At 44.4% G+C, this 16,572-nt stretch overlaps 1 protein-coding gene across 3 annotated transcripts in view; it reads left to right on the forward strand.

Annotated features, from left to right (window-relative positions):
* The window catches only part of LOC142497068 (uncharacterized), a 68,932-nt gene that overhangs the window by 4,213 nt on the left and 48,147 nt on the right, over positions 1–16,572 (forward strand). For 2 of the 3 annotated variants that reach the window (XM_075604366.1, XM_075604365.1), the window contains exons 2-5: positions 1,492–1,564; positions 8,358–8,492; positions 11,453–11,488; positions 16,098–16,191. In XM_075604366.1, the coding sequence (XP_075460481.1) occupies positions 1,518–1,564; positions 8,358–8,492; positions 11,453–11,488; positions 16,098–16,191 (312 nt within the window). In that variant the 5' untranslated portion in view covers positions 1,492–1,517. The remainder of the gene's footprint in view (positions 1–1,491; positions 1,565–8,357; positions 8,493–11,452; positions 11,489–16,097; positions 16,192–16,572) is intronic. The other variant, XM_075604367.1, reaches the window with a different exon arrangement.

The following is a 16,572-nucleotide window of genomic DNA, read 5'->3' on the forward strand; positions in this document are numbered from 1 at the left end:
AAGCGTTATATGGACTGTAACTATGTGAATGGGAATGCTTTTTTCTGTACCACTTGCTAGAGTAAGGGTCGTGTGACATGAAACATAGCTTTTTCTCTGCACAGTCTGCCAGATGAATTAAACTATCCTTTTTTCCATCCATCATGCTGTTTTGGAGTGGACATTAACTATCCTTGGGTGTGCTTATCCCTTTTTCTTTGTGTTTACATTTGTATCTTTGTCTAATGTGGGGTTTAGCTGTTTGAGTTCAAGCACCATATTATTTTTCTTACTTGTTTAGGGAACAGGGTTTTATGGTAGGGTTTAAGGTTAGGCACTTACCTTAGTGACAAAGCGGCCAGCGGCTACAGGTCCCAGCAGCGGGGTGAGTCGCGGGAAGCACCGTCAGTCATATTTGGCCATGACCAAATGTCCTAGACTGGCTTTTTCATGCCTACCACATCCCCCAACATGGCCACCGGGGCAGGACACCTGCCTCCACCAACATTGCCGCCGAGGCAGGAAGTAAGCCTCATTCTGGACTTATTGCGTGCACCTGCCAGCTCCCTTTATCAGGCTTCATTCCCCTCTCTTTCTTGCCTGTTCAAGGTTCTGTATACCTTGTTCCATGCTGGAAGCCGTGTCCTGTCTGCATTGCACTTTGCCTATTGCTGACGACCTCAGACCTGTGACCCTACTATTCTGCCTTCTCCAGCCTTGACCCTGGAACAGTGACCACGATTATCCTGCCTTCTTCTGTCCTGACCTCAGACCAGGAGCTCACTACTCTACTCTTCAGGATTCAGATCCCAGTTACCGGTCGGTCTCTACTCTCTACCTCTGCCTCGTGGGTCTGTCTCCTGGACAGTACATATTGACGTACGTGACCATAACAATCACGTACCTGGCTCTCAGAGACGTAGAGGCAATTGTAATGGAAGATGATGAGTTTGTTTTTCATTCCCATTGTCAGGCGTAGTTTCTAACCACGCGATTACCATAGAAATAATCATGTGATCTTGGCAAGAGAATGTCTGTGAAACTTTTGCCAAGGGCATTCCGGTAGTAAAAAAGGGTAAAATATACAGGGTTTTGTTAAAAAGCCTGTCCCGTTTGAAATGTCAGTGTGTAACCATTAATAACGGAATTATGGAAGAGGTCACTATCTTGTATTCACTAGTTACTGATGAACTTCATGGTATTTGCACACAGCTATTGTACTGAAGTGTGATATTATTTTTTATCATCTTGGTTCTGACTATCATCTGAATGTGCATCATTTGCTTTTGTATCTTCAGTGTAAAAAGATAAACGAACCATTACATTAACCACTTTAGGGGTCTTTAAGACATTCTGGGAGTATCATTTGCATTTTTCTTAGACTTAGATTTAAATGTGATCAGAAATGGTGGGGGCTCCTCTTCCATTAGGGTCACTGGGGGTACTTGCGATCTTGAAGACCAGCAGCACTCAACAATTGCAACTAATAGACCATTTTTTTCCTTCTTCTAGTAACTACAAACGTACAGTACTAGCTGATGGCATCAAGCAAAACTGAAAGAACATGGGCAGATCTTCAGGAAAGGTAATGCAATATTCTATTTGATAATTTTCAATTGGTTGGAATTACCATTTTACATACTAGAGACAAAGAAGATAGTAACCTGAGATTATTAAAAGGACCAGATATGACGGTGAAATGACGTATGAGCTTTGAAAAGACGTGGTGTTTAGCAAGGGGTCTCGGCAGTAAACCTTGTGTGTTACGACAGTTAACAAACAACACACAGAACCCCAGCAAGCTCTTTTTGGGAACCCCTGAGCTCCCACAAAATATATATGTATACAAGTGTCAAAAAGGAGAGCAATTGAGCGTGGCAAATGTATACAACAAGCAACAGAGAAGCCCAATGCTACATCCAATATGACAAAAATACACAGTAAAATACTTATATACTTATCTTGAAAAAGGGTCATTTAGTTTAACCCTTTGGCCAAAGCATTGTAAGCCTGTGAGCCACGACAAGGCAGACCCAGTTAAACTAAATTATCCTTTTTCAAGAGAATATATAAGTATTTTACTGTGTATTTTTGTCATATTGGATGTAGCATTGGGCTTCTCTCTTGCTTGTTGTATTCATTTGCCATGCTCAATAGCTCTCCTTTTTGACACACATATATATATATATATATATATATATATATATATATATACCATATGATACCGGTTGCAACACGACATCAAGGGAAGCACGCAGGTAAGTAAATCATAAATTTTCTATATTTGATAGAAGACATAAAAAACGACGTTTCGGTCCCCCAGTGGGACCTTTCTCAAGGTGCTGCGTGCTGTCCCTTGATGTCGTGTTGCAACCGGCATTGTATGGTCTGTTATTGCTTTATGGGATAAGCACCAAAACTTATTTACTTGCATATTGTGTGCCGGCTGTGCATTGGATTCTATATATATATGCTACAAGATAGCCTCATATCTTTTGCTAATTGTAGTGACATTTTGAAGAAGTTAAATTTGGGTGATTGATTATATATATATAAATATATACAGTGTTCGACAAACCTATACATTTGCACGCCCCGGGCGAGTGGATTTAACATCGTGGCGAGCTCCTATTGGCGAGTAGATTTTTTTTGTTTGGCGAGTAGATTTTTTGGTGATTTGTCGACCACTGTGTATATATATATATATATATATATATATATATATATATATATATATATATTTATTTTTTTTTACCAAAACCTGACATCTCTAAGTATGTTGAAATAATTTTTTTTCCCCGTTAGTTTGTAAAACTTATAATATGGGACTTGATATCCTTTGGCTGATGTTTTGTCTGATGTTAGTGTGAGTTCAATAAGAGCTTGGACAGCAGCTGATCGGGCCATTTTTGGCCGAAATTCCACATTGAAGTCAACAACGGGGAATTTCGGCTGAAAACGGCCCAATCAGCGAATGTCGAATAAGCCCCACAGATTGTTATATTTGTTACAACATTTCTACCATGGATTGTGCCCTTAATTTTCTGCAAGAGCACAAAATAAATCCCCTTATCTTCTACTGATTGTCAGGGGAAGAGACATCATTTATCATCTTAGCACTTTTATTTCAACATTAAAACATTTATAAAATATATATGTAACGGGTATTCCCCCACCCAATCACATATAGAGTGTATGTGAGGGGGAACCTATATGTTACCAGGTGTGGTGCTTATACCTGCAGGTTCACAGGAGGCCTGAGCCTCCGCTGATGGGAACCTGGGGTGCTTCTCTGGAACGTTTCTTGTTAGCGCCTCCACCTATGTGAGATTCTAGGAGTGTAGAGTGGCCCTCACATAGGAACATCCATAAAGTAACCAGCCCACACCAAAGGTTATGGCTAAAAGGGTTTACTATATGGCAAATAACACAACATACTTCAACAATATGACATTGACAGTGTCCCTCTATAACACTAATAGGCACAACTACCCGGTCACCACGCAGGGCTTTGTACCCCACACGTTATATCAATAGTCCCAACTGTCCCACAATACCCCAAGTGAGTGACTGTTGGTAAAGTCGGTGCACTTGATGACTGACTGTACCTGCCCAGTGCTCCAGCACCTGAGGCTGCAGATTCTTCACAAAGGATCCGCCGCTCTGCGATCTCCTCTGGGACGTCCTGCAACTCTGCCTGGCGGTGGGTGGCTCCCGCATGGAGTGATCCACCTTTGGAAAGTCTCTTATCTCTGCAGCCGCAGAGATGATTCCTTATAGATTGACCCTTCTTGTCAGAGCACACTGCACTGCAGCTGTGTCACTGACTGAACTGACTAACTCTGACTGCTTACAGGGCAAAGTCCCTACCTAAGGGGCCTTCCCTAAAGCAGTCACAAGCTGAAGGGGAGTGGGGTCTAGCTGGGGCCTAAGGGGAGACTTCTGGCCTAGTGCAGGAGGCTACTTTCCTCCCTGCACAAACACACCCTCCCCTCTCTGTGTCCCAGCTCCTAACTGTCAATCCCTGTCTGCACACAACATTTTATCTTCTCCAACAGGAGAAGCTGCCAGCTCTATTGGCTGTCTGGCTGCCTGTGACGAGGGTGAAAGTGCAGTCCCCAGAGGCTGCTGGGAATTGTAGTCCTTGGTACAGCTCTTTCCTATGGGGACCGCGTGCGCGATCTTTACTGCGCATGTCTGAGGCTGTAATGGCCGCCGCTACTCTTAACTGAGCATGCGCAACTTCCAAAATCTCCTGCACACATGTAATGGCCACCTCTATGCTTGCCAACCTCTGTGCATTGCACTGCACAGGCGCGAACTCCCGCGCCAACCTCAACATGGCCGCCGTGACCGCTCTGCTTATGCGCAAACCTCTGCACACGCGCGAACACATTAAACATGGCAGCATCCTGCCGCAGCTGCCACCGGGAGCCCCCAGGAACGCGCTCGCCCCCGGGAACGCGATCGCCCCCGCAGCAGCACACACGCAAGGGGGAAAGAAACCGGCAGACAGGGGGACCTGAGGGACCCTGGCTATAATCTCCCCCTGGTGGAAATACCAACGTCCCCGCTTGGAGGACAGCGTCACACAGCACAATCAAGTTGTATATACTATGCACTGCATTTTCATTATATAACTTATCACAGGTGCTTTAACGTCATTGGTACATGGCATATCACACACAGTAATACTCGAGGCCAGCTGAGTGTTAGATGTTTGCTGAGACCAATTGTGGGGTGCCCCTAACTGATAATGTGGGGGTACCTCACTTTGACTTTTGTGAGCCTCCGCCTGGGTAGTCTCCGTTACCGACACTGGAGTCTCCATAGACTCTTTGAGATTATGGTCATGTGTAACAGTCACTGGTTCCATACTACTTCCTCCCCCTGGTGGAAGGAATAGCACAGTGTCTCCTGGCCAGACCTTTACCAGGCCATCCGCGGCATGGATGCGGTAGGCGAGGAGATCTTGACCTTTTCCGCGGTCCACCACATGGCGAATGAAACGCTCCATGTCGCGCTTAGAGGAGGCAAATTTCAACGGGGCATTCACAACACAGTCCTTGTCCCCAAGCACTTGAGAGGCTTCCACTGGGAAGCGAGCGATTAGCAAAGTCTCTGTACTCAATGTCTTTACCACATCCTACAGGGGGTAAAGGATTGATACCTTACCACTGCATTGATTCACGGTGGCCAGCAGGTCATCGGAAACGCTGCCAGTTCCCACCTCGGTGGTCTGGGGCTTCTAGGGCAGTCCACTCACTTTCTGGAAACTCGGGAGCGTTGAATCCCAGTCCTGAGACCATTTGGGTTGGAGCGCACGGAATCACACTCAGTTCAGTTATGGTAGTGGTTATGGTGACACACGGGCCCACCGTCAGGTCATGAGCCTTAGTTGGGGCCTTTTCCACGGCCGCCTCCATCGGAGCCTGTGGGGAGTAAGGAGCTTCCTCACCACTCCGCTGGCTTGCGATGGGTTCCTCTTCCTCCGGTCCCGTCTCTGGATGTCCCTCCGACACACTGGGAGTCGCCACGGCTGTGGGACTCTTCTGCGGCTCCGGCCGCACCAGCGCTTGCTGCCGAGGGAGGTCGATGTGCAGCGGGCCCAAGTCACAGGTAAGCCGCTCTGCCTCTGCCGCACCGCTGTAGTGGCCCACCGGTAGGCGCATCACCACTGATGGTTGGCTGCTGTCATCAGTAGACAAGGATGGGGGTAGGGAACCTCCGCAGGGGAACAGCGTCGGGGCGCCTCACATTCACTGGCGGCAATCGCCATGAAGCGGTCCTGCTCCGGCGGTACCAGTGGTAGCGATCCCCATTCTCCCTGGGCAGTCACTTTACCCTTCGCTGATTCTGTCATCTGGGGTACCGTCATCTGGGGTTCCGGTTTTGGAACCGAGTCTGCAACCGGATCCGGAGCCGTCTCTGTCATCGGGGCTTGGTACTCCTCAAGCGTAGGCAGAAAAGGGCTAGACACAAGATGGTTTGCTCCATTCACAAAGAAAATAGCTCCCCAAACAAGTTATTTTCCCAGGAATACATAATCAGGGCCCAAACACCTCATGCTGGTGACCCCGTCAGTGGATACTTCCAGGAACCCTTTAGGCAAGGAGTAATAGGCAAAGTCCATATCGCCTGTCCTCACTTTATGCAGACACGGGCACAAAAGAAATGGGTGACTGACTTTTCTCGCTCGCCATGCCCCTGGTAGCTGAGGTTGTGGTTTGCTGCATCCTGTATCTTTCTTATGGGGAACAGCCGTTGCTACTAGCAGTTCACTGTGCTCACTTCCCCTGGTGGATTTTAAAGGAGGGGCAGTACACTCTTTCAAGGGGTGTTTCTGGCTCTGTGCTGAGTCACTCACATCGCAGGGGAGGGGCTCTGATTTTCGCGCCAAACCCGGACAGGTTGTTGAAACACTTTTCTGTGCAGGCTGGCAGTCAGCAGCACGTGCGCTCTCCTGACTTGGCGCGAGACACCATTTTAGGTGTGACTCACTTGGCATTCCCTGATGAGAAAACCTCCATTTTGTGCACAGTCCCTTTAACTACGCTATGGCTTTCTGCATATACAAGGGGATAGCCTTCTGGTGGGGCACCTGGGGCTGATAAAGTCCAAGGACCATTTTCCCTGCATAATTCCTGACCCACTGCTATCCATAAGCTACTCCACTGGGAAGTGATGTCAAACCTTTGCTCCATCTGTTTCCACCCTTGGTCTAGGCCCAGGAGCTTCTTTAGGGCCTCCCAAATTTCAATCCCATCCACATGACTGGGAACGTTCCCTACTACCACCACGTGACTAGGCAGTACTTTACACCAGCAGGCCAAAGTATGGACCTCATGGATTGAGGGTATGAACATGGGGAACAATTTGACACAAAAATAAAATAGGGCACCCCAGGTCTGATCTCAGCAGCGCCTCCAAATGTAACGGGTATTCCCGTGAATACAGACGCTACTACTGCTGTGTATACCTGTATGGCTCTCAGGAGCCTAAGCCTCCGCTCGGGGAGCCTGGGGTACGTACATATAACAATCTCGTGGTGAAACGCCTCCACCTGGGAGGGATCCCCACGGAGTGGGAGGAGGCCCTCACAGGAAACAATCACGGTAAGCACACGGTTGTAAAACAGGACAGGCTTTACTACATATATGCGCATAACGTATACCAATCACATCCAATGTTAGCACTGCATAAGGATATCACGCAATCCCCACACCCACCACCGTGTACCCCCACACCGTGTCCACAGTATAACCCCCCTTGTCCCGTGGTCAGCGCTGCCACTATGTAAGAGTACTCGTGTGTGCACGTGTGTAACGTTACCTGCCCAGTGCGACGGCACCTGGGCGTTAAAGATTCTTCGCAAAGGATCAAACGACCTTTCTGGCGATGTCCGGTTCCTCCGGTGAGATGATCTGTTAGGGCGGTCCACCCTTGGTACAGTTCCGCTCTATCTGCAGAGCAGGCTTGATCCCTAGCCTCTGGATGGGAAGCGCAGCATCTGCTGTGTCCCTAACTAGCACTTAATAGTAAGGGGCAGGGTCCCTAACCTGGGGCCTGTCCCTGAAGCAACACAAGCTACTAGATGGCTCAGGGCTAACTGGGGCCTAGGGGGCTGCTGGCCTAGTGCAGGGAGTCACTGACTTCTGCACCCTCACCTCATTTCCCTAGCCTCTCCTGGCGCCGACTAGCGTGGGCTCAGCGCGCGAAATGTATCCAATCTCCTCTGCAGGGAGATCCTACAGCCCTATTGGCTACCTGGCGTCACCTGACTCTGCCCCTGTGCACCCTGGGGGCTGTATTCTTCTTGGGAGCTATTATCCCATTGGCCGCCTCGCGCGCACTTCCTTTGCGCGATCTGTCTCTGTGCCTCCCGTCGCTTCTTGCTACTGCGCATGCGCAAGGCAACAGACATGGCGGCGCCCTGCACCTGGAACCGCCGGGAGACCTCGCAACGCGACCACGGCCCTAGCAACCGGCCGCACGCGTCCCCGGCAACCCCCACACAGAAAAGAGGCGCGGTGTGCGCGCACACGCCCCCGCACCTCCCCGCGAGCGGCCGCTCTACCGCCGCGGTGAGTACCCAGAGGGGGGGGGGGGTTCACAAGGCAGAGGGGGGACCTGGCTACATATATATGTATGACATTTATTTTAGTTAAGTGCCTAATATTATTTTTTTTTTTCATCTTCTTTCTCTTCCGGAATTAAACATGTAAGCAAAGCACCTTGAATAAATGATGTCACTGTTGTTTGTGACAAATAATATAGTAGATTTTATTGTGGCCATCATGTTTTTGCATATTCAACTATCAGGACCTTGGAAACGTATGAAGGAAAAAAATTAACAAGGCATTATTGTGTCTTCTCAGTTTTACCCGTGTGCGGCAACAGTATGGCCTTATTCCTCGAGTGGAGTGGGGTAGTCTGATTGCAAGGACCTCTTATGAGAATGCTGTCCCAGCAAAACAGAGGAATAAATATTTGTCCAATCCGTTTCTGCCAAGGTAAGGATGATATCTTCACATCTCTTAGAAAATGTGTATACCGATAATATTACGTGGAATCTTGGGAGTGCGGTGCATCAATTATCAGTGCAACTCAAGTAGTCCCATCCCATTGACTTTTTTTGTAAGTTATTCTGATACATTTTACATAAGTATCTGATGCAGGTAACTCCAAATGTAGCCTCCTTACCTTTCCCAATGGCCTGAATTTATATGGAGAAAAATATTGTACAAATAGTGGCAGGGAATGCTGCCGGTGTGTAAAATACAGCTAGAAGTAGTTGGTCGTGGACAGCACCCTATTCTGTATGTAGTAGGAGGAACATGAAGACAAATTGCAGGGTGCGGGCGAGAAGTCTGGTCCATACGAGACTTAGCAGCATCAACAGTAACAGAAAATGGAAGTCCCACCGCACTTCTTACAATGAAAGTTAACTTTTATTTGTGCAAATACATAAAAACTGAGAGCACACTGACAGTGGAGGGGAGGGGGGGCAATCTTTCAAACTAAGCGCCCTTTGTCATCCTTTTATATACGCGTGTATCCAGAGAGTGTTCAACAGTCTCCAGTCATAGATATAAAAATAAAAAAAGTGATACAAAATATATACAAAAAGTTAACTTGGTGCTTGTCTCAAAACACTCTAGTCAAAAAACTGAAAGATAACCACAGAAGGAAAAAAGAGGAGACACCTCTCAATCACAGACTCATGGTTTACTCCTTGCAAGGATCAACAAAAACATATTGAACCTTCCTATGTCATAGCAAATTTGATGGTGGATGAAACCATATTGATCTTAGTGTAAAATGTTTGCAATTAAATTAAGTCTCCTGTTTAAAGCTTAATTATGTCATCTATATTTCCAAGCCAGGTGGCATTGTACAATTTGAATAGGTTACATGTGTAAATATTGATCTCTTCAAAATCGTTCATGTAGATAAGATATGTAGGGGCTACATGCGAGCCCGTGGCATTTCCTTGGCATCTTATATAGAATGTATCTTCAAACAAAGAAATGATGATAAAGAATAATGGAAAGTAGATCTTAGAGGAACGCTTGTTCATGTGCATTGATCTTCAGGTCTCTAATAATGGATCTAAATGTTGCTTGCATACCCTCCTGGTGTGTAATAGATGTAGAATAAACACAAAAGAAAAGAAATCACTCAAAAATGCACTCAACGTTATCTGTATAATGTAATGGTTATGTTATTTATAAAAGCCTTTTATTTATAATAATAAAAATAGTTGAAAAGAAATTGGTAAAAAGAAATCCATGGCCAATTTTAATAAACAAACAACACACTAAACATATAACAAACCAACAAAGCAGTATTCAACTGTAATAGTTGATCGTCCCTTCAGGAATCTAAGGGATTATCTATCTATCTAGATTACCTATCAAGAATTTAATTATCTATCAATCTCTTTGTAGATAATTCAGCCAAAAAATGCCTTATAAGTAATATGTATAGTTCCTAGTCATATAGCTATTGGCCATTATTGATGGATATAGTTCTAACTTTTAGAAAAAAAAACTCTTGTTCTAATAATAAACTCGGAGCACTAAGTCCTTTGGCTGCGCTTATAGTGACAGCGACGAGACGTCACGTGAAAACAAATGCATTGCCGTTGTCGCGTGCGCTTATAGTAAGCGCGAGGTGACGGAGCGACGGTTTGCTCGCGATCGCTGGAAGTCATCTCAATTTGATTTTTCTAGCGACCGCAGCCTGATGTCGCCATCACCGGCACTATAAGCGCGGCCTTAGTTGGGACCATCCAAAGGGACAACTATTTACAGAAATGATTAAACAAACTGCTTAAAAACTGCATATAGCGTGTCCACAGTCTAGTGTCTACATGTATACAAAGATAATATATATTAATTTAGACCTATCAATTGGTTTGCAATCTCACAATATCACACGGGCAGTAGATCCGTGCCTCGAGGCACAGTACTTTATGTGCATCTTTGATTTTGCATTTTGAAATATTTTCCATTTTAAGAACTACACTGCTGTAACATTGCATATTGCAGATTACTTGAATATTGGCTAAGGTGGTGGACGTTATATCTTCACAATTGAATATATTGTGACATCATAAGGAGGGTTTTTTACTGTGATATTGCAAACCAATTGATATCAGGTCTAAATTAATATATATTATCTTTGTATATATGTAGACACAGGCTGCTATACTGTATCTATACTATAGACCAGGGGGCGCAAACATTTTTCCCTGCGCCCTCCTGCCGGCGGTCACCTCACCCCCGCGCCCCCCTCATCCCCACTTACCTTGGCTCCGGCATCGGCTCTGGCGTCATGACATCACATTGCCATAGCAACGTGACGTCACATGACCTCGATGCCGCGTTGCCATGGCGACGCGTGTGGAGCCAAGGTAAGTAAAGGTTTACAGAGGCCCTGCAGCTCCCCCGGCACTTAATTTAAGTTCCTTGGGGAAGCTCGCGCGGTAAACCCTCGCGCCCCCCAGTTTGCGCACCGCTGCTATAGACCACTTATGCAAACTTGTAAACATGCCATGCAGTCTGCGTGTTACTAGTGACAATGGGGTTAATATATAAAGGCTGAGAGAACTAATGACCAGCTGTTCCTTAGTCATCAACAAATAGCTGTGGTCAAAGGTTTCCATTAGAAAGAATAACCCTTATTCAGTATGGTCAAGAAAACATTTTGGGTCAGCATAAATGACCAACAAGGTCTAAGGAAGCGTAAGTTGGGCGGAAATGTGTATCTGTGCGTGTGAGTTTATTAGTTTATTAGGTTATTGAAGCCGCCGCTATGACAACTATGAAAAATTGTGTTGGTCCATTAACATGTATCCTACAATTAATACGGCTACTAAATCTTTGTGCAGCATCTATGAAAACTTTAACTTATCCTAATATTTTGACTTATTGTACTTCCTTTTGTTTTTTATCTTGGCATGCTCCAGCCTCACTGAGGATACATCCAACACTAGCGTTAACAGGTAAATCAGTTACCACTAACTTTGATAACATTCGTCAGAAACATCTGCAAAGCAATATGTTAATGTGAATTACAGGTATGTAAAAATATGGGGGCCTCCTTTTAGGCAAGAAAGGTTTGCTTTGACGCCCTGAACAATGTTGTGTTTATTTTTAACTTGAAATTGTATTGGTTTTCAAATTACAATAAAGATGCAGCAAATAACTAAACTTGTTTCATGAGGTATTAACATCTTATATGTATCACAACTGTATACAATACCAAACGCTAACCATAAAGGTACGGGGAAGGTAAGGATACTAGTCTATCCTTCCAGGATTTATAGGAGCATAATCTTCGTCTGCATCACCGGAGAACGCATCTATGACTATTAAAGCAAAATTGTGGTTATCTCCACCCCTGGGATGTCTGTCTGGGCCAGCCAAATTGTCCAGACTTTTAGAAGGTTTTCGTCAGAGTCGTTAACCATACTCGTCAACTTCTCCATCTGGCATACATACCAAATTCTGTTCCGAATCTTGGGGATCGACGGAACTTCGTTTTGTTTCCATAATGCTGCGATCTCGCACCTCGTAGCTGTTGCAAAATGAGCAATTAACTTGAGTGTTGCTTTTGCTAGACCTCGTGGTGCTCTATTCAGAGGAAAGAGCCAAGATTAAGGATTGGTTACAGAGGATTTTGTGCCTCGAAATTCCACTAGATCCTTGGCTCTTTCTTGTGTTTTTAGCTACAACAGCGATAACTAGAAATATAAGTTGTGACTTTACCCTTATTTCAACCCAGCACACGTCCTCCGGAGTTGATCCATGGTACTGACAGCTCAAGGCATCCCTTGGTTACTAAGAAATTAGCATATAAATATGATAGTAAGTTATAATATACTGATAGTAAGCCAATTTATCTCCCATGACGAAGTTGCTGCTTTTTATTGACCTCTTGAATGGCCATGACACGAATTGCCATATTATTTTGCCCAGGTTAACTGTTATTGTCTGGCAAATCTGAGAAATCCCCTGGTTCAGATAAGGATAAACATGACAAAAATTGGGATTAACATGAATGACTGCTTTAATTCAACAAAGTTTCTTACACTTAATGCAGGATGTTAGGCAGAGTTTTACACCATTACAGACGTTGCAGAATATTTTTACATCGAAAAGGATTGAAAAGAAACACTTCTAAAAATCACAAGCTTGATGCCCAAAGAGAAAATTGAGTAAACTATTTTAAAGCCAATTTTGTTACAAAATCGCCTCATTGGATTTGTCTATGTAAGACTTCCTAAAAAATACAGTATATATGTTTTACTGCAGAGTATTGATGTAAATTGAACAGATAGATACAGATGAAACTATCGGTTCTGGCCCAGTGTTTGAGAAAATCCCTGAACATCTCGCAAAAACACTGCTAGATACTCCACCACAGGCTGTAATGGCCCATTGGATTAACACAGCAAGGGTCCCTGCGTTTTAATGGGACTCACGCTGTGTGAATCCTACCTGGTTGTACCTGTCTGTAAGACGCACAGTAAGAGACTGAATCAGTCACTGTCCCTGCAAGTTGAACACAGAAGGTGGACCCCGTTCAGCTAATAAACATTATACGTACTAGAGGGGTGCTAAAGGAAATAAGTAATGCATATATACAAAAGAGAAAAGTATCCCTCTAGAAAACACTCTTCCTCTACTAATATCAAGAATGTAATACTTTAATGATGTAATGAAGACAAGAAGAAACAAATAAACTTAAAACCAAAAGACGCTAAATGCTGAGTAGTTCTACCTATGCTGCATGGACTACTCTGTATATCAGAGAATTCTTAGTATTGTATCAACAATGAGACTTATTAATTAGTTGCAATGATGCACAGACTCAATTCATGTAATGTTAATCCTGGGTTTAGTCACTCTTATAAATGCACCAGTAAGATAATGTATCTCTTAAGAAAAAGGAGTGTCCTCATTGATACTAAATCACAGGGACTACTGAGAGGAGACAAAATGCTCCTACAAAAAATATACCTCCTCCCCCCCTCCGGTAGAATCGGGTGTATGTTAATAGATTCGTTAAGAGAGGTACACAAATCAACAGATCTAAAGTATAGGACTGTGTCAGTTACCCTTCAGTAAGGGTTAACTACAGTATACCGGATGCATAGAATAATGTCCTATATTTGGACCACTAATAGGCGACCGCAGAGATTTTATTTTATTTCAATTACATAGTATTGTAGCAGGGGGTCTCCGGAGCTGAAATCGCATGAATTTCCCGAGTTACTGGAATGGTTTGCCGGTATCGCAGCCATGTTTAAATTCTACCGCGTCACGGCTAATGTGACCGGGAGATTTTAAAAAAGGGGGATACCGGTACCCTGTAACTTAATTAAATTAAATTAATGAGATTCAGCTCCAGAGACCCCCTGCTACAATACTGTGTGTTTAAAAATGAAATAAAAGCAGCTTCATTACCTTAGTGGCTAGCCACTAAGGCAATGAAGGGGTTAAGGCAGACTACCTGGTTTGGTGATACAGGGGGTGTCTGAAGGTGGTAGTTGCCCCAGAGTGGGTGGTTAGGCCTACCGGAAAGGTTGTGGGAGTGGGTAACCCCTTCATTTCCTTTGCGGTAGTAAGTACAACTTTAATTTATTAAATGTTTTGGTTATGTTTTATTTTTTTAATATGCAAATGAGCTATTATCCATATAAGGATTGATGTTTGTATTGTAATTTTTATTGGAGGTAGAGGAGGTGGATGAAGGGGGTAATTCCCCAGGGTGAGTGGTTTGGCCTCTTGGGTGGGTAGTGGGAGGGGTTAACCCTTTCATTGCCATAGCGGTTACTTCCGCTAAGTTAATGAAGCGGTTAACACCTCCCACAACCTTCCTCGTATTCCTTACCACCCACTCTGGGGCAACTGCCCCCTTCATCTACCCCTAATAAACCTTGTAGTTTGGCTTAACTCCTTCATTGCTTTAGCGATAGGATTCACACAGCACAAGTCCCATTTAAACGAAGGGACCCCTGCTGTTTTAATCCGATGTGCCATTAAGTTTGGCCTCTGGGATGCCGCAGCTACAGAGAGGATGTCGTACGGGACCCGCAAAGCAGGAGGGCCAGATCTGACAGTTTCATGTGTATGTTCTTGCTTACTAACTTTAATTTCATTTTAAAATGACAGTGTCCGAGTATGTAAAAATTAAGAGAAGCTATAGAACAGGAAGTTTTATATTCTTGACATGGCTAGAACAGTTATTGAACTGTAGGACGTTCAATAATGGAGATCAGACTCCGAATGCTCATTCAATTAATCTCTGCTCAGAGAATGTTATTGTAACCCTCCTTGCCTGGCTCCAATGGAGTTTACATCAGTGTCTCTTATCTTGGATTTCTCATATGTGGTTACCATGTGAGGGTGCTGGATTCATTCAGCTGGGCGATGATATAGCAATAATGGGCCCCAGGAACTTCATTCCTTCAACATCAGCTTTATTAGTTACATCCATATACACTGAGAACTTGGTATAGACATGACTATTCTTTTTGATGCTGTCTGAACCCACTTCCCTAGCTGCCCTTATCTCTGCCCGCTAGGGAGGTACTGAAGCTTGATTCCATTGGCTACCTATGGATGCCCTCTTTAGGGTGCTTCGGTAGAACTCTATTTCCTATGGGCCCCTGTCGGGCCTAGTTCTAATCTCACTCTGCCAAAGATGAGGGTTCCTCTCTCGGGCACTGCATTCCACCTTGTGACAACTTGGAGTGAGGCCAGCTATGAATCCTCAGATGGGGCTGGTTTGACAATGCATCAGGACTATGGTCTGTTGAGTCCGGCTTGGGCATAGCTGCTTCTCCATGAATCCCCAACAGTGAAGGGAGCCATCTCTATGGGATGCTACCTAACCTAACTCTCTTTCTACAAAACAATAATGGGATCCTTACCCTATACTATCATATGAATGTATTTATACTATTCACAGTGAGATCCTACTACTTCACCACCTCCTGTGATCTGACTTCCAGAATCTTCCCTGCATGACCTTGATCTAGAATGTTTACCCTGCATTATCTTGTCACTTTTTCAATGTATCTGTCCTTCTATGTGGACATGCAATATATCTTTTAGGTTCATCCTATTGCTTTAAGAATTACATAACAAGTGTACCATATAAAATGTATCTAAAAAAAATGGGATCCCTTATGTTCTTTATGAATAGTAAAGGGAGATTGATTGATAGCAACACTCCCTATTGATAGGAAATATCTTTTATAAGCAGAGAGCTGGAGCTACATTGCAAACATTCTCCCAGGGAAGTACTTCTGGACTATACAGATGTAGCAGATGTTTTTACCTCCACTGGCGCCTTGCAGCTCTGCAAACAACAACGCGCTACTAGGAGAAGCGGCCATTGTTTTGAAGTAGCCGTGAGTGAGAAGTAAGCGGGACACACATGACGCAGCAGTTGCAGTAGGCTACATCTGTACAATTTTTATACATGTTAAATGATTTCCTTAACCAGGAATATACTGAAGGTGGATTCATAAGGTGATATCAGCTTTTAAATTTGTGTTATAATATGTTGATATTGTAGGGTTAATTTCTTTCTATGTTTAGCAGGAAAGAAAACTATAAACGAAATGATTCTGTTTTCCATGAAAACTTCGTCATGAAGAAAAAGGGCCACCGTGAGAAAACAAGGTCGAAATCGGTAAGGATTATTTCAAACTTATAATATAACTGACTAAAAAGTGAACTGGAATATAAAATAAAATTTTATAAAAGAGTGTAAGAATTGTGACGATCTCGAATCAGGAAGCGGACCAGCAAGGGTGAGGTAGGGATGCAGAATAGCCGATCAGGGCCCAGGGACAGAGTCCTGTTAGACTATCCGAAGTCGGTAAGCAGGCAGGAGATCAGTGCTGGCGGCAGTGGTGCAGAGTCAGGGAGGCATGCAGAGGTTAGGGCTGGTGGCAGTGGTGCAGAGTCCAGGCAATAGGCAAAAGGTCAGGGCAGGCAGAAAGCAGCGAGGTCGGGGTCACGGTCTGGGGTCAGCAACAGAAGAATCCAAATAGGCAAAAGGGAATGGCGT

Source organism: Ascaphus truei, chromosome 6, assembly GCF_040206685.1.
Source record: "Ascaphus truei isolate aAscTru1 chromosome 6, aAscTru1.hap1, whole genome shotgun sequence".
Lineage (NCBI taxonomy): Eukaryota > Metazoa > Chordata > Amphibia > Anura > Ascaphidae > Ascaphus > Ascaphus truei.